General features: G+C 33.7%; 1 protein-coding gene across 4 annotated transcripts in view; it reads right to left on the reverse strand.

Annotated features, from left to right (window-relative positions):
* The window catches only part of LOC136028235 (alpha-catulin-like), a 141,532-nt gene that overhangs the window by 102,032 nt on the left and 17,664 nt on the right, over positions 1-21,836 (reverse strand). For 3 of the 4 annotated variants that reach the window (XM_065705961.1, XM_065705962.1, XM_065705960.1), the window contains one exon: positions 14,534-14,732. In XM_065705961.1, coding sequence (XP_065562033.1) covers positions 14,534-14,680 — 147 coding nt within the window. In that variant the 5' untranslated portion in view covers positions 14,681-14,732. Of the gene's footprint in view, positions 1-2,047; positions 2,291-14,533; positions 14,733-21,836 lie in introns of those variants that run through there. The other variant, XM_065705963.1, reaches the window with a different exon arrangement.

The raw sequence follows: 21,836 nt of genomic DNA on the forward strand, positions 1-21,836 counted from the left end.
TGGTTACACTGGGATTTGAACCCGCGTCCTTTCAGACAAAGGATCCCAAATCCAGCGCACCAACCGACTCGGCTAGGACATGATTATGTTATATTACCATATGTGCTGATTATCCACGACCCTGTATTTCTGTTCCTCTCCATACTACAGATCACTACCCTAATTTATAAAATTCTTCAAGGATTCTGTCTGTTTTATGCCATTTTAACATATTTTTGTGCAAGACATACCCAATTTCAACCACCAAGATAACAGTGGAACGAGACAGTGGATAATAACGGGATTTCTTTTGGTATTTTGTAAGAGGGGTCTAAGCGTAATCTTTAAAGGCTCATTGGAGATAGTTTAGGTCTATTTACAGCGGTAAACTATGCGTGGTTAAAGTTACTTTACGATGAATAGTTGAAGCTTTTGTGTAATTCTAGGACATAAGCTCCAGATAAGGAAACATATAAAGAAAACAATTCTTATTTCCTAATGTGCAGAATAATCATAGTTGACACATTTTGCACGGGGAGAATCTTTAACTCCACTTCTTTCCTTGTATTTATAGTTTTTCTACCAGTTTTTTCAATTTTTTTTTGTGTCTATTCTCTGTCTTGAAAAACTGCCCCAGCAGACACCCAATCACCATCTAACCTAGCCTAATCAAACCTAACCTAAATTTTCACAGTTTTTCTATTAAAATGTGATACGAGAAATAATTAGATGGCACTGACGGTGTTTAATTTGGATTTGAATGACCGAGAAAAGGCTTTTTGAATCCATGCTTATTTTTCAGAAATCGGTTTAAAGAATTGTACAACAACGAAAGAAGCGAAGATAAAGGTTCTTCCCGTGAAAAATTTATTAACATTGATTATTCTGCATATTATGAAGTAAGAATTGTTTTCTTATCATGTTACCTTATAGCTTATATCCTAGGATTATACCGAAGCTTTTGTCCGGTGATTTCTTAGAAATTCCCTTTAGAAAATGTTATACGTGGGATTCCAACATTTATTTTGAACTCTGAGCCCATGCTATTTTGTGCAAGGGGCTCATAAACACAAACTATAGCCCAGTATACTATCTACTATGTATAACCTATATGTCGGTTTTGCTGAAAAAGCACCCTTCCAACTAATTCCTCATTTTCTGCGTTTTATTCAGGAGTGATGTTAAAATAACTAAAGAGGAATGGGCTAACATTTTGTTTAATTAAGAAATGAATGCTTCCCTATTCAATCAAGCTAAGGGAATGATAAGGACTTAGTACTGCAACAACCGGGAAATATAGGATTTAATTGTAGGGAAGGGGGGATTGAGAACTTGGAATAATAATTTGAGCTGCGTATAAAGCTCCTAATGTAACATTTTGTCACCTTAAATGGTCTAGGGTTTTAAATCTTGTGCATTTTTGCTGCTTTAAACTACATTGATAGAGGTAATCACTTTAAATTGGGGCTAAAATAGAAAAGTTATATGCAGCATTGAATACCATCTCTTTGGTATAAGACCCAAAATTTTTTTAGTGGGTATTTAAATAGGATTATTTTAAGAAGTTTGAAAAACAACAGAAGAAACTGAACGACGAAATTCGAGGCAGTTCAGAAGCCTGAGCCTCCACGCTCTGCTTTAAATATGTCAAAATGCCAGTTTTAGTGTCTTTTTTGGCTCTGAGCTTTTTCAGAAGGCACCCAATCTTTTAAAGAAATAAACCGTTTCATATTTATTAACATTAAAAACTACATTGCAACAATTAAATTTAAGCAGCGATTTCAAAATTAAACAAAACTCAAATAGCCCTAAAAGCCCCAAAAAGAAAAGCCAACACAAACAACTCTAGGCATCATAAGTCATGGAAGCGGCGTCCCCTAAAGCTTACTCTGATGCCACACAGAGACTCTTGATGATCATATTTCACACATAAAGTAGGATAAGGTTTATAGGAAAAAATAAATCCGGATCATTAAGTGATTTCAAGTCGTCCCTCTAATTAACTCACTTTTTAAATTTTGCAAAGGTAGAGTAACTGCATTGTGAGAAAAAAAAATTGATACTTAACCTGCTGACGATCTCGATTCGACATCCTTTTATTGTGTTATTGCACTTGAAAAAAATAATATTGCAACAAAATGTTTTAAATGTTGGCACAAAACATCCTTGGGAAGACTAATCACAACAGTATTATCACCTTGTCCTTCCTTTGAAGCACTAAAGTAGCTGATCCCCTTCTCTTAGAAATATTTTGGGATGTTTGTGAAAGAAGCCCTGCGCAGATAAGACAGGAGAAAGATACGACTCTCAATCGATATTTACACATGGAAGCCGAAGTTCAGCTTCTAAAGACGAAGTAATTAGAGTAAGAAAAGATTCCTTAGATACTGACTAGCAGTAGATGATTTGCAAAGTTTAAGAGATAAATATATGAATAAAAGAAAGCAAAGATTATGGACAAATGTAGCCCGAAAGAGGGTTTTCCAATGAGCCTGGCATCTAGGAATAAAATGAAGACTGGGACATCCAAAGTAGGATTAATATAGTTTACTATCTCACACTTTAAATACGATGATCATGTTAAAATACAATATAAGGAAAAACCGCATAATTTATTTAATTTATAAGTCTTGGCTTTCTTAAGATAGATCCAAATACATGGAGATTGGTAAAATTAACGGAAAAAACTAAGCACCGACCGTCTGAAATTAAAACTTATTCTATGCGCTGCAATCTTATGAAGAAATTGCTTTTCGGACTGCTAATATTCTGAGCTTAAATGCAAAAATCAAGATTGTTCACTTATACATACTTGGTGAGAGTGAGGAAAAACTCACACGCTTTCATAAGGGCCATCGCGACTCTCAGACCTGATGGTGATGTTTCCAGTGACTTATCTTGACTTCGCTTGATTTATTAACAAAAATAAATCAATACATACTCATATTTTCGTACTGCCCACATGCCAGAGGGTATGAACGGCCAATACGGGAATTTAAGAAAAGAAATAAATAACTCAACAAAATTATCTTTTGGAACATGAAACATACCTTATTCACAGAACATTAAACGGAAAAAAACATAAATATCGACAAAAAACTTTTGACATACCCAACAAGATGTTTTTTGATATTCTTTTTGGGACGAACTAAGCGAAATCGGTTGTTTTTATATAATTGGCGAATACTACTCTCTTCTACACCAAAAGGTGGTAATAATATTCCACCTTTGTGGGTGTGGCACATTTCTGAAATCATTAAACTATTTTTAGATAAGATTAATGGGCATGAATGATACTCCATAGCTGTATGAAACATGTTAAGTTGTCTCAGTCCAAGTAGTTCTGGTGAATGAACGCACGAGCAAAACCTTGTGGCTTAAACATACATATTTTAGAAACATCCAAAATGTTTTCCAGAATGAAGCACTTGCAGTATATTTATTTAAAAATAGAGTTGTTACTGTCTGAGTTTGTATTATTTGTATTTTAGGTGAATTACAATTTAACGAATTAGACCAAAGAGCGCATGTACACCCTAAATATGAAGAAACGAGAGTATACCATAAAGTTTTGAGGAATTGACAAGGAGTAAAACGCTCTAGTCTATTTAAAATACCCAGCCGTTGGGAAAATTTGATAGAAAGTGCCCTCACATGACATCTCAACGAAATCATTTCGTCAATAATCATTCCCAAAAGCTTGAAATTAGTTACTATATCAGTCACTGCATTACCAAATACAAATATCTCATTTTGTTTCAAAATGTTGGATGTTTGAAAAATCACATACTTTGTTCTCGAAAGATTTAAATTATTTCACAAAAACTAGACAATTGAGTTAAAGTGGTATCCCTCTCTCACTACTCTTCACTTTCTCTCTTCACTAGGGTGCCCCCTCTTTCAGACTTTGCAGAAATATAAGTTTTGAGCTACTTTTTAATCATGACCAGTCCGGGATTGCATAGGAGGGGTCTAAAATGGTTAAATATTAATTAATAGAAGCCTCAGATTACTGAAATCAGAATCCCACATATTTGGCATCAAGCTAGCATATGTAGCAAACAATCAGCAAAATAATAGAAAAATAAATATATAAATATAAAATAATATATTATAAATAAACAAATATATAATATATAAATAAATATAGCAAACAACCAGCAAAATAATAGAAAAATAAATATATAAATATAAAATAATATATTATAAATAAAATAAATATATAATATATAAATAAATATAGCAAACAACCAGCAAAATAATAGAAAAATAAATATATAAATATAAAATAATATATTATAAATATAATAAATATATAATGTATAAATAAATATAGCAAACAACCAGCAAAATAATAGAAAAATAAATATATAAATATAAAATAATATATTATAAATAAAATAAATATATAATATATAAATAAATATAGCAAACAACCAGCAAAATAATAGAAAAATAAATATATAAATATAAAATAATATATTATAAATAAAATAAATATATAATGTATAAATAGATATAGCAAACAACCAGCAAAATAATAGAAAAATAAATATATAAATATAAAATAATATATTATAAATAAAATAAATATATAACATATAAATAAATATAGCAAACAACCAGCAAAATAATAGAAAAATAAATATATAAATATGAAATAATATATTATAAATAAAATAAACATATAATATATAAATAAATAAAGCAAACAACCAGCAAAATGATAGAAAAATAAATATATAAATATAAAATAATATATTATAAATAAAATAAATATATAATATATAAATAAATATAGCAAACAACCAGCAAAATAATAGAAAATAAATATATAAACATAAAATAATATAAAGCATGACATAATATATAAATATAAAATAGCAAAAGAAATTGCAAACAAACCATCTATTATGTATGAATAGCAATCTTCTGACAATAGCAAAACTTGAATAGCAAAAACTTCTGAAAGACCCACAAAAATTGCCCATGTCATGAGTCCAAAACTTAAAAATTCCCTCTTTATAATTAAATGATTTACCATGTATAGAATGACCTACTTCGAAAACCATAATGGTTAGACGGTAAATCCCATTTTCATTCATAAATCTTGTCATTCTTTCATCCACAATTTCATCAAATGGTTTAGACAATACCGGTTAAATTGAAATAGCCCTATAGCTATTAATGTGGTATTTATTTCTACTCTTATGTAAAAGTATTATCTGACTTTTTTTCTGTTGCTTGGTATCTGCTTCTTTTTGAAATTAAATTAAAAAAAACAAGTTTTTCTAACTGAAAGTAAGAAGCGTCATTAAAACTTAAAACGAGCAGAAATTACCCCGTATATGAAAGGGGCTGTTCCCTCTTCAACGCCCGCTTTTTATGCTAAAGTTTGACTCTTCTCTCAACTCTACTTTTGAAAACAATAAAAACTTTAGCGTAAAGAGCAGGGCGTTGAAGAGGGAACAGCCCCTTTCATATACGGGGTAATTTCTGCTCGTTTCAAGTTTTAATGTCGCTCCTTACTTTCAGTTAGAAAAACTTGTTTTTTTTTAAATTTAGTTTCTGAACGTTTTTTAGTTAATCCATGTTCTGATTTCGGCTCTCCGCAGATGAATAATTAAAGCGAAATTTGTATATTTATTTATTTGGCTAAATGGCTTTCCCATAGTTTTGATCGAATGATTTTGAGAAAAAAGGAGGGAGGAGGAGGAGGCCCAGTTGCCCTCCGGTTTTTTGGTTACTTAGAAAGGCAACTAGAACTTTTAATTTTTTACGAACGTTTTATTTAGTAAAAGATATACGTAACTTACGAATTAGCTTACGTAACAAACTTCTATATTCGTATGTTTTAATTACGTATATGAGAGGGTTCGCCCACTCGTCAATACCTCGCTCTTTACATTAAAGCTTTAAAATTTTTCCCCTGAATCACAAAGGCCGTAGAATAAATAGTTGAAACTACTAAAAATACTTAAGCGTAAAGAGTGAGGTATTGGGAGGAGGTGAACCCCTTATATGCGTAATATTTTCTGTTCGTTTTAAGTTTTAATGCTACTCCTTACTTTCAGTTGAAAAAAGTTTTTCACATTTATTTTTTCATTGTTTTTTTAAATAATGCTAGAAAATGCTGCGCCCCCTTCACGGAAATCTTCTTCCCCCATAACAAATTTCTCTCCATGGAAAGTTTCCCCCACATAACCCCCTCTTCCCAACTCCTCCTCTCAACCAAAAAATCCCCCTGACAACGTCTGCACACTTCCCAATAACCATTACTATATCCAAAGTCTGGTCAAAGTTTGTAACTTGCAGCCCCTCCCAAGGGTACAGTGGGGGAGTACGTCGTCCCCAATGACGTAGTTATAAGGTTTTTCGACTATGCTGAATAAAATGGCTGTCTCAGAATTTTGATCCGACGACTTTGGGAAAAAATGAGCGTGGGAGGGGGCCTAGGTACCCTCCAGTTTTTTTGGTCACTTAAAAAGGGCACTAGAACTTTTCTTTTCCGTTCGAATGAGCCCTCTCGCAAATTTCTAGGACCACTGAGTCGATACGATCACCCCTGGGAAAAAAATACTAACAAATAAACACGCATCCGTGATTTGTCTTCTGGCAAAAAATACAAAATTCCACATTTTTGTAGATAGGAGCTTGGAACTTGTACAGTAGGGTTCTCTGATACACTGAATCTGATGGTGTGATTTTCGTTCAGATTCTATAGCTTTTAGGGGGTGTTTCCCCTTATTTTCTAAAATAGGGCAGATTTTCTCAGGCTCGTAACTTTTGATGGGTAAGACTCAACTTGATATAAACTTATATATTTAAAATCAGCATTAAAATGCGATTCTTTTGATGTAACTATTGGTATCAAAATTCCGTTTTTTAGAGTTTTGGTTACTATTGAGCCGGGTCACTCCTTACTACAGTTCGTTACCACGAACTGTTTGATAAAATATTTAATAAAAAAAGGAAAAAAAAATGACAAATAACCAGAAAAATTGATTTTAATGCTCTTTTTGGCATTCTGTTAACATTTGGAGATTTGTAGGGACTAAGTAATGTACATTCGTTTTGTAACTCATTCATTTGTATCAAATCATGTTGAGTAAAAATTTACTTAACTGCATTAAAAACAAAATTTGAAGTTATTTCAACTGTTCTAATACTGTTATTAAATTGCTTAGATATAGGCTACTTAAACCAATTTCTAAAATAATATAAGTACTAAATCCGTTAGCATTATTAGTATCATCTTTCCACAAATCCCATTCATGGAGGTAATAACATTTGTGATTTCCTTTTTTTTTTTTGTTTCTTATGAGGTGAAAATATCCCTTTCATTATTTTCCATGTTTCTCGTATTGAAAAACAGAATAATAATAATAATTATTTTTTAGTTTTCTTTTCTTATTATCCACTGTAGCACAGTATTCCTTATAAGGTTTAAAATTTCAGAGATAAGGGAGTTTTATTTTCTTAATATAGGATATATTTCTCGATTTTCTCATATTTATTTTTATCTCAGCAGTGAGTCCAAGTGGTTCTTGACAGACAGGTTTTTGCTAATATTCGATTTAACCACACAACATAAATCCATGCCTTGTATAACTTTATCCATAAATAATGAACATGCATATGCTACATCATTCATTTCATATATCTCTTCCCAATGTATCTTTGAAAGACTAGTTTTTAGTTTCTCGCTGTTTCTAGTAGAAAAATTTAATGTATTTCGTAGCTTATGGCTGGTTGCCATTCATTTTAATTGGCAAAGTATAATCTGTATTTAATGGCCTTTCCCTACTAACTCAAGCCTGGTGAGATTGGAAATGACACTAGAATAGAGAAATTCCACCATTCAGCTGCATTTTCCCACCTCAATGAAGTTACGAGAAAGAAAAGGTAAACATATCCTTTTCTGGTAGTGGTCTACTTTTGATGCATTTTTGCCATTTGATCCAAGTGAAACCGAAACTAAACTAATATTTGGCTTCTATATCAGCCTCACTTCAACTTCAGGCGGGGGGGGGCATTCTTTACAAAATGATATTTTTATATTGAAAGTTCCTTTTTTTTTCAGGACTATTCTTTACAAATCGAAACAAATTTTTTTAGCTAAATACCCTTCAATGTGTGCCTTAGCTCTTTCATTCTTATGCTCACTTCTACCCCTCCCATAAGCACTGGGAGGGAGGATGAAAATATCAGAATATGTACCATCTTTATCTTCTTTCTTGGAATTTAAAAATTTGTCAATTAAAAGGAACAAGAGCTAAGACCTCATATGGTACTTGTGACGAGGCGAGAAGAGCTAAGAGCCAAGAGATCATATGGTATGAGCTCTAACAAAATTCTATGAATCAATAGATTGATTTAAAAAGGAAAAATAAGAGGCTTAATGCCGGTCAGGATTTAAAATAAGAGCTCTGTGTCACGATGTCCTTCTAAATATCAAATTTCATTAAGATCCGATCACCCACTCGTAAGTTATAAATACCTAATTTTTTCTAATTTTTCCTCTCCCTTTAGCCTCCCAGATGGTTGAATCTTGGAAAACGACTTTATCAAGTCAAATTGTGCAGCTCCCTGACACGCCTACCAATTTTCATCGTCCTAGCACGTCCAGAAGCACCAAACTCGCCAAATCACTGAACCCCTTCCCCCAACTCCTCCAAAGAGAGCGAATCCAGTACGATTCTGTCAATCACGTATCAAGGACATTTGTTCATTCTATCCACCAAGCTTCATCCCGATTCCTCTACTCCAAGTGTTTTCCAAGATTTCCCCCTCCAACTCCCCCAAATGTCAAAAGATCTGGTCAGGATTTGAAATAAGAGCTCTGAGACATGGATTCCTTCTAAAAATCAAATTTCATTAAAATCCGATCATCTATTCATAAGATAAAAATACCCCCATTTTCACGTTTTCCAAGAATTCCGGTTTCCCCCTCCAACTCCCCCCAATGTCAAAGGATCTGGTCGGAATTTACAATAAGAACTTTAAAGCACAAGATCCTTCTAAATATCAAATTTCATTAAGATCTGGTCACCCTTTAGAGCAGATCCGTTCCGTTTATGTCAATCATGTATCTAGGACTTCTGTTTATTCTTCCCAACAAGTTTCATCCCGATCCCTCCACTCTAAGTGTTTTCCAAGATTTTAGGTTTCCCCCCTCAAACTCCCCCCCAATGTCATCAGATCCAGTCGGTTTTTAAAATAAGAGCTCTGAGACTTAATATCATTTCAAACATCAAATTTCATTAAGATCCCATCACCCGCTCATAAGTTAAAAATACTTCATTTTTTCTATTTTTTCCGAATTAACCGGCCCCCCACTCTCCCCCCCCCCAGATGGTCAAATCGGGAAAACGACTATTTCTAATTTAATCTGGTCCGGTCCCTGATACGCTTGCCAAATTTCATCGTCCTAGCTTATCTGGAAGCGCCTAAAGTAGTAAAACCGGGACCGACAGACAGACCGACAGATCGACAGAATTTGCGATTGCTATATGTCACTTGGTTAATACCAATTGCCATAAAAACACGATAAGTTAAAACTAAAAAAAAACAGACAGAAAAACCTTAATCTCAAATCATTTTTCATTATCAAGATACTAAAATGATCACAGCTTCACCCTTGACTACTCGGTTACTTTATAAATACATAAGGGTTATTGTAAAGATAGCAATGGTCACAAACACCAAAAATAAGAACAGCAATAGGAAATTTTTCAAGACAGTGGGAAACAAATTAGAATGAATATTTCGGCCCTATGTCCAAGGGCCATCCTCAGCAATACAAATAAGAAAAAACAACTTACAAGGGGATAAAATCAATAAAGCTAAAATGAACAGTTTTTCAAAACAGTCCCAGCATCCTTACCTCAGCGAAGTTCAACCAGGACTGATAAATAAATTGTTATGAAACAAGGCAATTCATTGAAATGAAAGAAAATGATTTAAAAACACGTTTTAATGCCAGCCTAGCTTTTTTCGCTGCTGATCTTATAGGTCTATTTGTGACAGGTTCTGCGTTAAAATCTTTTTTTTTAATATTTCATAAGGTCATTTTTAATTAAATTTGTGTATAGAGCATTCAGTGAATATTCTCCAAAATCCCTATTTAAGAAAATATTAAAGTCTGATTTTTATATATAGAATTTATAATAACTTTATAGAATATTATTACCAATAATATTCTGTGGTCTATAATATCAAATTCTATAATATAAAACTTATTTTATTATTTTTAGACATTCTATTTGTACAGTTTATTTTTGACACTATTCGCTTAAAAGGTTTCTCCCCTACATTGCAAAAAAAGAAAGAATATTAATAAACCATTCCAACATATTATCGCTTCCTTGTTAGTTATACCATTCCCCTTGTCTACCCACTCCTTCTGTTTATATTAACGGGTTTAATTTCCTTATAAATCCTACAGTAGTTCTAATTGGTAAAATCCTTTTACATCTTGACTTTTATATCTGTCTTCTTTTTTTTCTTACCAGTCTTATCGTGATGTTTTTTTTCTGCGTTTGTTTTTAAGTTTGACTAGGCTACTTTAGGATTTCAGATCACAAACAATCCATTATTTTGCACTCAGTAGAGTCATGTATAGAATAATATGAAAAACTGCCTCTCTTAATTCCTGTACGTTTTAAGGTTCGACTTTGGGACGCAGCCTCTTTAACTCTTTAAGAAAATGGAGTTTTTTTCATATTATTTCTGTACTTTTTTCTACAATCCATGGTGGATGTAATTTAATAATTCCTGTACTCCTCGTACAGGAATTAGGACTGCCTCTCCTAATTCCTGTACGTTTTAAGGTTCGACTTTGGGACGCAGTCTCTTTAACTCTTTAAGAAAACGAAGTTTTTTTCATATTTTGTGAAAAAAAACCCGCCCGATAAGGGACTTGAACCCTTGACCTTAGGATTAAAAGTCCCACGCTCTACCGACTGAGCTAACCGGGCATGTTTGAAGTCGAAATACCTGCATGTGTATAAATATAACTTTTAAATAACTTCTAAGAATTTCAAAAATTAACATGGGCTCTTATGGGGAAATGGGTTTTTCTAAGCTAGAAAATCGGGGGGTTACGATTTTCCGACGAAACTTTCAAGCAAAATTACTCGGAGAATTCCGCGTCGAATGAGTCTTCGTACACCCAGATCCGATGTCGGCTGTGACCTGTAGGCGTGGCGAAAAAGAAACAAAAGGAGAACATGAACATTAAGTGGCTATGCGTGGTTTCTGGAAAACAGGGAAGGAGTTATCAGATCGAGCTGAAATTTCGCAGATAATCTCCTGGGCCCTAGGGGACCTTAACTTGTGAATTTCAGCCCGATCGGACATCGTTAGAGGGGGGTGGGGTTGGGGTCGAAACTTTCGGCCAGATTTTCCCCACGAAGAAAAATCGGAGGGGGATGAAATTTGGCAGGTTTCTTAGTTGGAGCTCGGGCTACGAAATGCATCCCTCCTCATCCCTCTGCGACCTCTGGAACCGAAGATCGCTTAACATTGTCGTGGTTCGCCTCTTTAAAGAGGCACGAGTGTGACTCCTTGATGCACTGCTATACTCAGTATAGCAGTTCATACTTGAGGTCGTCTGTATCTACTGTTTTCTCTTTAAGGAAGTGAAATGGCCCCGATGAATCTGATTGTTTCACGACTATCCCCAAGTTTATGCGTGCTTAGTGCAGCCTGTTGGTGAACGGGTTTGAGTTATTGTAATCTCCTTTTCATAAACGTATTCGCTTTAATCGAGGGAATATGTGTAGCGGAATCGGAGGGAAAAAAATTGAAATCCAGAAAAACAGGTGCATATTAAAATTTAGATTTTTAAAGCCTGCAAAAAAATTAATTTCAGTTTAAAGACCTGTTTTTTTCTTATTTAATTGAGTAGAAGCGAAGAAAAACTGTCAAACTACTTAGAGCTCTTCTTTGGTATTCGAATAACTTTATTTGGTGAGACAAACTGAAAAATTGGCAAGGAAACTACTTAAAACCTCCGTTTGGTATCCAAGTAACTCTATTTCGAAGTTACAAAAAAAGCGGTAATAAAACTGTTGAAATTTTTTTTTTTTTTTTTTTTGACAAATAAACAGCTACTATTGGACTTGGCTATTTGATTTCACGGGGCTTCTTCCTATATTAATGTCTATATCAACATAAATATATCTACTAATGGTCTCTACTACGCCAGCGTCATTACGTTGGTTATTACATGCATTGTATCTAAGCAACAGAATCCACATTAACAAAGTGGCTTTATTAATGCTGGATTTCTTAGCTCCACATTTTCTGAAACAAACAAATCCTTTCTATGGATTGTTAAGCAAAAAAAAGTGTTTTCAACTGATAGTAAGAAGCAAATACAACTTAAAACGAAAAGAACATACTCCATGTATGAGGGGGGCTGCCTCTTCCACGACCCTTTCTATTGACGCTAAAGTCTTCAGTTTTTTTTACAGATATTTCTCATTCAAACTCGAAGGGCCTTGAGTTTTAGCAGCCTTTTCGAAAGTATTTTGAGAAAAAAACTTTGGCGCAAAGAGTGAGGGCTGAGGAAGGGGCAGCCTCCGTCATTTATTGTATGGTTTTGTTTGTTTTATGTTTCAATGCTGTTCTATACTTTCAGCCAAAAAAACTTGTTTTTTTCGTTTAATTTCTGACTTTTCTTCAAATCATGCCAGGACCCCCCCCCCCCTGTACAATTTTCTCGCGAAAAATATTCCACATGGAAAATCTCATTTGTCAAGAAATTCGCTTTACAAAGTATCCGAGTATTTCCCAATAACAAATAATGTATATGAATAATATGAGCAAATTAAGTAACTTACAGGCCTTTCCCCAGGGGCTTCGAAGGGCCATAATTATAATTATTGAACATGTCAACCATGCTGAGTCAAAAGGCTATCTTAGAATTTTGATCCGATGTCTTTGGGGGAAAATGGGTGTAGGACAGGGGCTAGTTGCCCTCCAATCTTTCGTCACTTAAAAGAAAACTCTTGTGATATCAGTTCGAATGAGCTCTCTCTCGATCCTTTAGAATCATTAAGACAATATGATCGCCTCTGGGGAAAACTAAAACAAACAAAAAACAAACAAACGCGCATGAGTGGTGATACGTGATACGTGTTCTGTAAAAAAAAAAAAAAACAGCGAAATTCCACATTTTTGTATATATGAGCTTGGAACCTGTACAATGGGGTTATTCTATATGTTGAAACTACTTCTGGGATTTTCATTAAAACCACTTGAGTCTCTGGGATATTCCCCCTTTTTCGAAAATCAAGCCAATTTTCTCAGGCTCGTAACTTTGGATGGGCATCATTGCACTTAACGAATTTTGTATATTTAGAATCAGCATAAGAAGCCAATTATTTTGATTGATCTATCGTTGTCAAATTTTTTTTTTTTAGAGTTTCGGTTACTGTTGGGCCGAGTCTCTTCTTACTCACCCCTCGCTATTGCGAAACGTTTGATGCAGTTCAATTCAAACGCGTGCATCCAAACATACAATTTTCCTGAGATACATGAATGAAATCATTAGCCTAAAATAATCAAATAGAAAGTTTCCATAAGAGAGGCATCAATTGATTCATAAAGCAGATTTTATAAAAAAAAAAAATATATATATATATAAAGCCAAGATATTGACCGAATACAGCCAATATAATGCATTGGAATAATCTTCTGTGAATAGGTAATTTTAAAACCTTTTTTCTTATCAAGAAAGGAAAAATTACAATTCAAGAAGTAACTAAAAATAGTATTCCATTTTCAGCTATATTAAATTTCAGTCGAAGGTCACCTAAATTACACCCTTTGGAGGAATTCTACTTAAGCGCTGTTTCGTATATAACAGCCGTTTACTCAAGTAAGTGTTGCCCTCTTATCCGTTATATGTCATGTGGTAAATAAAATAAACAGCGAAATTCCACATTTTTGTATATATGAGCTTGTAACCTGCACAATGGGGTTATTCTATATGTTGAAACTACTTCTGGGATTTTCATTAAAACCACTTGAGTCTCTGGGATATTCCCCCTTTTCCGAAAATCAAGCAAATTTTCTCAGGCTCGTAACTTTGGATGGGCATCATTCCACATTTTTGTATATATTTTTGTATATATAGAAATTCCGTATTTTTGTATATATGAGCTTGGAACCTGTGCAATGGGGTTATTCTATATGTTGAAACTACTTCTGGGATTTTCATTAAAACCACGTGAGTCTCTGGGATATTCCCCCTTTTTCAGTAAATAAAATAAACACACAATAGGGAAAGGACTGAGTGAACTTTGCTAGCTTTTAGAGTCGTATCCACGATTTTTCTTTAGGGGAAGGGGCTTACAAAAAGATTATTTTCGAGGGGGGAGAAAAAATTAAAAATATGCAACAAAATTTGTTTATATTCATTTTTGTTACGTTTTTTACGGGTTAGACAAACATATCGGAGGGTGGGGTTCCAACCCCCTAATTCCCACCACCCTGGATAAGACCTTGCTAGCTTCGTAATCTTTCAAGGAATAATATGTATTACCTGGTTTACAAGAGGTAGTAATGTCTTTTCTACACTTTTAGTTGTAACTTCAGGAATAGTTTTTCTTTGTTCTAGAAGACTGGAAGTCTCGATGACACTTTCAATAACCGCAGGTAAGGGTGGCTCATCTAACTCAGGATCAGCCATTCAGAGCGATTCTCGCCCCGTATATTATCTGTCACGAATATTTCATCATCACCTAATATAGATGGTACAAGTCTTAGTAAAAAGATACACTTACCGAAAACATAGGCTTAGTAAAAAGGTAAAATCTTCAGTTTTTTTAAATTATTTTTGGACGAAAAATATCAATTAAAGTAAAAAATATGTAGTTAAAACTAAAGGAAATTAATGGACGACAAGTAGGAAACAATACCCTAAGAAAAAGATTCCTTTGAAGAATCGCACAAGAAAACTCAATATAATGATCAACCCAAAACTTATTCGTTACACTTTGAACCCCCCCTCCCGCACAAACACGCATTGATAATATTCTGAAGAGTACTATTTTTTAACTTCATTTCATTTCAAGTACTTCAACAACCAATTAAGATGTACAACCGTTTGCTATTGAGCAAATATAGGCTAGTGAAATATATTAAATTAAATATGAAAAATGATATTTCTTAAATCAGTAGAAAAAAGGGTTCTATTAATGCATCAATAGTCAGCTAAACGCATAAATACAACAAAATAGGATAAGCTAATTTTTTCTTTCTAAAAATATTCGCCTGGAGGTAAGTCAATTAAGTAATAATTTGAAGTATTTAATCTTGAATTTTTTTAAAATAAATATATTAATACATAGCTTAAATTTTTCAGTAATTGTTTTTAACCTATTTGACTTGTTAAATAGCCAGTTAATGGTAGTGTATGTCTTCTGTTACAGCAATCGGCTAAGCTACGCCTTCAACAGCTACATGACGATATATTTTTTTCGCTCATTTTATAGGGATTTTTGACACACTTTCTTTATTTTAAACTTTGTCCCGGCTAAGCGCTAAAATTGCATACCTGCATCGAATATCTTTTGCATCAAAAATTGAGATCCCGGATTTTCCTAATTTCTTAAGAAAGAAGTTTCGTTTTTCAAGACGTAAGTTTTAAGGCGGAAGATTCACCTTAATCAGTGGAAAGAATCAGGTCTCTTTTAGTATCCTTGGTACTTATAATAAACTTGTACACTCAAATCAGTTCAGTGCAACATTGCAACATAATAATTCACCCAGGGCGGAGAACTGAACACGTAGCGGTTGCTTCTTATATTATCTGTATGTTTCTGTTTATCAAAATTGAACAAGTTTGAACGAAATCCTCAAAATTTGGTTTACAAGCCTGTACCCAAGGGTACATTAAAAAATTTTTTGGGGGAGAGGGTACAAAAAAAATTAAAAAACACAACAAAATTTGTTCATATGCTTTTTCGTTGCGTTTTTACGAGTCAGTAAAAATTTTGAATGGGTGGGGGTTCAGACCCTACACCCCTCCCCCTAGAAACGAGCCTACTAGTACCTGAGCTATTTTGGTCATAAATTGCACGTTGAAAATAGCTGTATTCGAAGCAACCACAAACAAGTAATTGACACCCCGAGCATAACTTTAATAGGGAACAATGTGATTTCAGTTGTTGTGCTTGATTTTATTCCATAGGCTGACCTCAATTCTATTAGTGGTCATGGGCAATCTCACGCTGCGAAAATCATTAAGAAAAAAGTTTTTTTTATTGTCATTACCCCATTTAAATATTTTACCGTCTTTCTTTTCACATAACGATGGAGAGGGAGTGGAGGTATGAAAGCTGTATTGGTAAAACAAATGAAAAATTACAAAACTGGGACTATCGAAATTATGCTCTGGGCTGTCGTAACTGATGAACATTAATGCGAGAATACGGCTACCAAATAAGAAAATTTTGGTGTTTAGACACGTTTTGCTGTTGGTAACTCTAGGATAATTTGATATGAAATGGACACCCTTCCCTCATGATATCCCTTAAAAAAAAAGAAAAAAAAAGAGAAAGACAGAATTAGTAATTCTTCAATGCACCACTTAATTCACCATGCCATATCTGTCGGTGCCCACTGGTCAGAGCATAGTAATAAACTAATAGTAAATATACTTTTTTTATAAATTTACTTTAAAAATAGAATAGAAATTATAAAATAATTTTTTTTTTCTCGAGAATCTGTGAATATAAATGAAGAAAGGGGTGCAAAATGGATTGGGCTTTACATAACGTAGATATTAAACAGATTTAATCTATAAATGTAAAAATGAAAAAAGTCGGCGAGTTAAGGAAAACGAGCTTTAAATCAGGTTATGTAAAGTCTAATCAGTTTCCTGCCCATTTTTTTTGTAATGTCCATTTCCTGTCCATATAATAATAAAACTTGGAACCAATAATACTTTCGGAAGTGGACGAAACGTGGCTCACAAACTTTACAAATTTATATGACAAAAAACACGGAAAATTGAAAACAAATACAATAACGTTTTTAATTCGTTTTCAGACAGATTCTAACTCTGACTCCCTTGGCAATGAAATTTACTAATACTCAGACTCCACAGCCCTGTTTTAAAGCTTCATTTAACAAGATTTTATAAGTGATAACCAGCTCTGACTCCAACTTCGACTCCAGACATTTTCAATATATCGACTCTAACTCTGACTCCATTGAGCAAAAAATTACTAATACTCTGACTCCAAAGCCCTGTTTTAAAGCTTCATTTTACAAGATTGTATAAGTGATAACCGACTTTAGCTCTAACTTCAACTCCAGACATTTTTAATATATTGACTCCAACTCTGACTCCATACAATTTACTAATACTCTGACTCCACAGTCCTGTTTTAAAGCTTCATTTAACAAGATTTTTTAAGTGATAAGTGACACTGACTCCAACTTTGACTTCAGACATTTTCAATATATCGACTCTAACTCTGACTCCATTGAGCAAAAAATCACTAATGCTCTGACTCCACAGCCCTGTTTTAAAGCTTCATTTTACAAGATTGTATAAGTGATAACCAACTTTGACTCCAACTTCAACTCCAGACATTTTTAATATATTGACTCCAACTCTGACTCCACTGAGCATACAATTTACTAATACTCTGACTCCACAATCCTGTTTAAAGCTTCATTTAACAAGATTTTTTAAATGATAAGTGACACTGACTCCAACTTTGACTTCAGACATTTTCAATATATTGACTCTAACTCTGACTTCATTGAGCAAAAAATTTACTAATACTCCGACTCGTTTTAATTTAATTAAAAAGTAGATATTTTTCTCCCCAAAGCTTATGAATATCATTTAAAACAAAGGGTGTTAAAGGGATTAGGATTACATAAAACATAGATACCGAATTGACCCAAGTTATAAAAGTATAAAAAAAAGTCCTAGTTGTGGAAAATGAGTTATAATGATGAAGTTATGTACACCCCATTCTGTTTCCCCTCCCCACCTCCTGTTTTCACTTATATTTATAGATTTTCGAGAAAAAGACTATTTTCTACTTTTTTAGTTAATTCTGAAAACAAGTTAATTTTTTTGCATTTATTATTTCTGACTTTTGCCTCCTATTTGACTGAAAAGTCCTTATTATTTTCTGAAACAGAAATTTGTCTTATCCAAGACTTGATCCTCTCTTACCAAGGCCGCAGGAAAGTAGTTTTCTTACCGTTGCACTACCAAGTCTTACATGATAGTTGTTTGTTTTATGCTATTTTTAGTACTTAATCGCGCGTTTTATGTTGTTCAAATTCATTCAAGTGGGAGTATACGAGGAAAGACATTTTAGGTACGGTATTATTGTGCTGTCGTGAGAAGTGCATATACTGATTAAATGTGGAAGAAATTAAACATTCGTTAGAGGTCGAAACATGACTCAAACACCATGCAAAATTATGTGAAAAAAACCGCAAAATAATAAGAATAATAAATTTTTTAACCTCGTTTTTAAATTGGACTAAAAAGTTGACAAGAATTTTTTTTCTCAAGAACCTAAGAGCATAATTGAAAACGAGGGGTGCAAAACGGATTGGGCTGTACATTTCATGTATCAAATTGACATTAGAGACCTGAGTTATAAATGAATAAATGAAAAAAGTAAATGAGTTGGGAAAAACGGGCTAAAAATATGAAGTTATGTGAATTCGAATGCGTTTTGCCCCTCTCAATTTTACTCACATTAAAAAATTCTCGAGAAAAAATAATTTTTTACTTTATAGTCTATTTAAAAAAAAGCTGATTTTCTTATATATTTATTATTTTCAATGTTTTGTCTCCCCTGAGAATAAAAAGTCCATAGTCTTCTCTGACAAAAATTAAACAGAAAACAAGCTTTTTTAACTGAAAGTAAAGAGTGACATTAAAATTTAAAATGAACAGAAATTATTCCATATATTAAAAGGGCTGTCCCCTCCTCAACGCCCCGTTTTTTACGCTAAAGTTTTTTATTGTGTCAAAAAAGTAAAGTTGTGAAATCGAGTCCAACTTTAGCGTAAAGAGCGGAACGTTGAGAAGAGACAGCCCCTTTTATATACGGAATACTTTCTGTTCATTTTAAGTTTTAATGTCTCTCTTTACTTTTATATAAAAAAACTTGCTTTTCTTATTTAATTTCTGAACGTTTTTGAATCAATATAGGTTTTGATTTTGGCTCACCGTACGTGAATAATTAAAGCGAAATTTGCATATTAATTTAATTTTTTTGGCTACACGGCTTTCTCAAAGTTTTGATCCGACCACTTTGGGAAAAAAGAGGCAGGGTAGGGGGTCTACTTGCCCTCCAATATTTTTGGCTACTTAAAAAGATCACTAGAACTTTAATTTTATTTCCGAACGTTTTTATTAGTAATAAATATAGGTAACTTACAAAGTAACTTACGTAACGAACTTCAATGTTCGTAATTTTTTATTAAGCATCTGAGGGTGTTTTACCCCTCGCCAATACCACGCTCTTTACACTATAGTTTGAATTTGTTTTAATTCTTTAAGAATAACCCCTGAAGTTCATAACCTGCAGCCCTTCCCCTGGGGATTGTGGGGGATTAAGTCGTCCTCAAAGACATAGCTATTAGATTTTTCGACTATGGTGAACAAAATGGCTATCTCCAAATTTTGATCTGGTGAATTTGGGAAAAAATGAGTGTGGGAGGGGTTCTAGGTGCCCTCCAATTTTTTGGTTACTTAAAAAGGGCACTAGAACTTCTCATTTTCGTTAAAACGAGCCCTCTTGACACACTCTAGGACCACAAAAAAATCAAATTAACACGCATCCGGGATCTTTCTTCTGGCAAAATATACAAAATTCCACATTTTTGCACATAGGAGCTTGAAACCTCTATAATAGGGTTTTCTGACACGCTGAATTTCATGATTTTATGATTTATGCCTGATTTCATCACCTGATCACATGCCTCCTGTCCAACCCCTGGGACACGAGTTTCTGAAACTTGTAATAAGTCTAGTTAGGATCGTCTGAATTCGTGAGTCAAAATTTCGATACGATAGTCACTTTTTAACGTCATAGCATTCCAAGTTCCAATTTTTGTACCAATTTTAAATCATAGAAATTATTTTGGCCTTAGGAAAAGTAATGGTTCTGGATACCATTACAGTGTGGGACGGGGACCAACACATCTTTTCAGTCTAAACCGAAGCGCTTAAGTAGACTTAGAACCTGACAGCAGGAAGTCCCTGGGACCTCCAGTATGAATGTAGGCTATGTGCAATCCTGGGACCATCTTGGTGAGAACATGGTTTTCAGCCCTTGGCGATGTTCTTCGACCAACACGAGTCAAAATCCTGCACTGACAGTCTCAAACTTATTACCTCCAATTCATTATTTATTCATGCCTAAAAAAACTATGCTACAACGGGTAGGCAGCCCACACTAGATACAACATCTAGGAAGAGGTTTTTAGAAACACCCATTAAAACAAACCAAGCCAAGAAGAATTGTCCATTAATCAGAATCCCGAGCGATTGCTGTGTGGTTCGCTAGCCTATAATTTTCTCGAGGGGTGCCACTCCTAAAGTGGATATAGAGGGTATAGACTCCTCAAGTGGGCTAATAGTAAACCCAAAGGATGTAAACTAGACTCTAACCCCTGTACTGTAACTCAAAATTTAGGTAAAACATTCTTAGTCAGTTCATAGTCAAAATAAAACGTTCATATAAAACGTTCATAGTCAGGGCAAGTAAATCTGTTTGCTAAACCCACATACTCACATGTGTTGATTCTACTTTTGTTTAATTCAAACAACTAATAAATTAAACCATCATCTTTTTTCAAAGGGCTAACTACAAAGAACGTTTTTGAAAAAATAAAAATATTGTATAAAGCTGTATGTGATCTTCCAGTTTCTGAAAACACATTACAGCGTAGTAGTGTTTGCCACTGATCACGTGTGCAGTCCACACAATATGAACGGTTAGTATGACAATTATGTTAAAAAACAGTTTTACAACTGTAAGTAAAGAGAAAAATAGAACCCTCAAATAAACATGATTAATCCTTTAAGTAATAAGCCAATGCTATTGCGTTGACAATGATAAAAATTATGGTGTAGGGTAAAAATGGCTGTGTGGATTAATCATTAATTAAAAATAAAACTTCTTCAGAACGAGCTACTAAATATATTATTCTGACTACTGATTCTCCAATCCCCCGAAAAATCTCTCCCTTCTGTAACGGTAATTTTGATCTGAATATCCACAAGGGGGAATCAGGTTCCCCTTCTCCCTTCTCGGAAGACAATGAAAAAGTGTGAAATTTAGTTCTTCTCAGAATCTGACATTTTTAGTTTAAACTCTGTTTTTAAAAACAATTTTAAAACAATTTTTTAACTTTGTCCCCCCCCCCTTCTTCAACTAGAAAAATAAAAGTGGGCAACCATGATTTCAATTAAATTGGTCATGGCTATAACAACAATGTTGCTTTAGTTTTAACGTCAGAAATCGGTTATAATTTCAGACTGCTTATACAGAAAGAATATATAGTAATGCATTGTTACAGAAAATATGAAAAAAGTGCCTTGGATCAATTGAGCAGTTTTAGTTAATCGTAAGTTATTATAGTAAAATATATTTATTTTGCTTTAAAGGATAGTACCTCCCGGGGTCATGTGCAGGATGTTTTCGGGGTGGAGGTTTACAAAAGGATTTTTTTTTTTGGGAGGGGGGGGGTACAAAAAACTTAAAAACGCATCAAAAATTTGTTTATGTTCATTTTAGTCACGTTTTACGAGTCGGACCAACATTTTAAGGGGGGCTCAAACCCCCTAACCCTTT

This window comes from Artemia franciscana, chromosome 6, assembly GCF_032884065.1.
Source record: "Artemia franciscana chromosome 6, ASM3288406v1, whole genome shotgun sequence".
In the NCBI taxonomy this organism is placed as follows: domain Eukaryota; kingdom Metazoa; phylum Arthropoda; class Branchiopoda; order Anostraca; family Artemiidae; genus Artemia; species Artemia franciscana.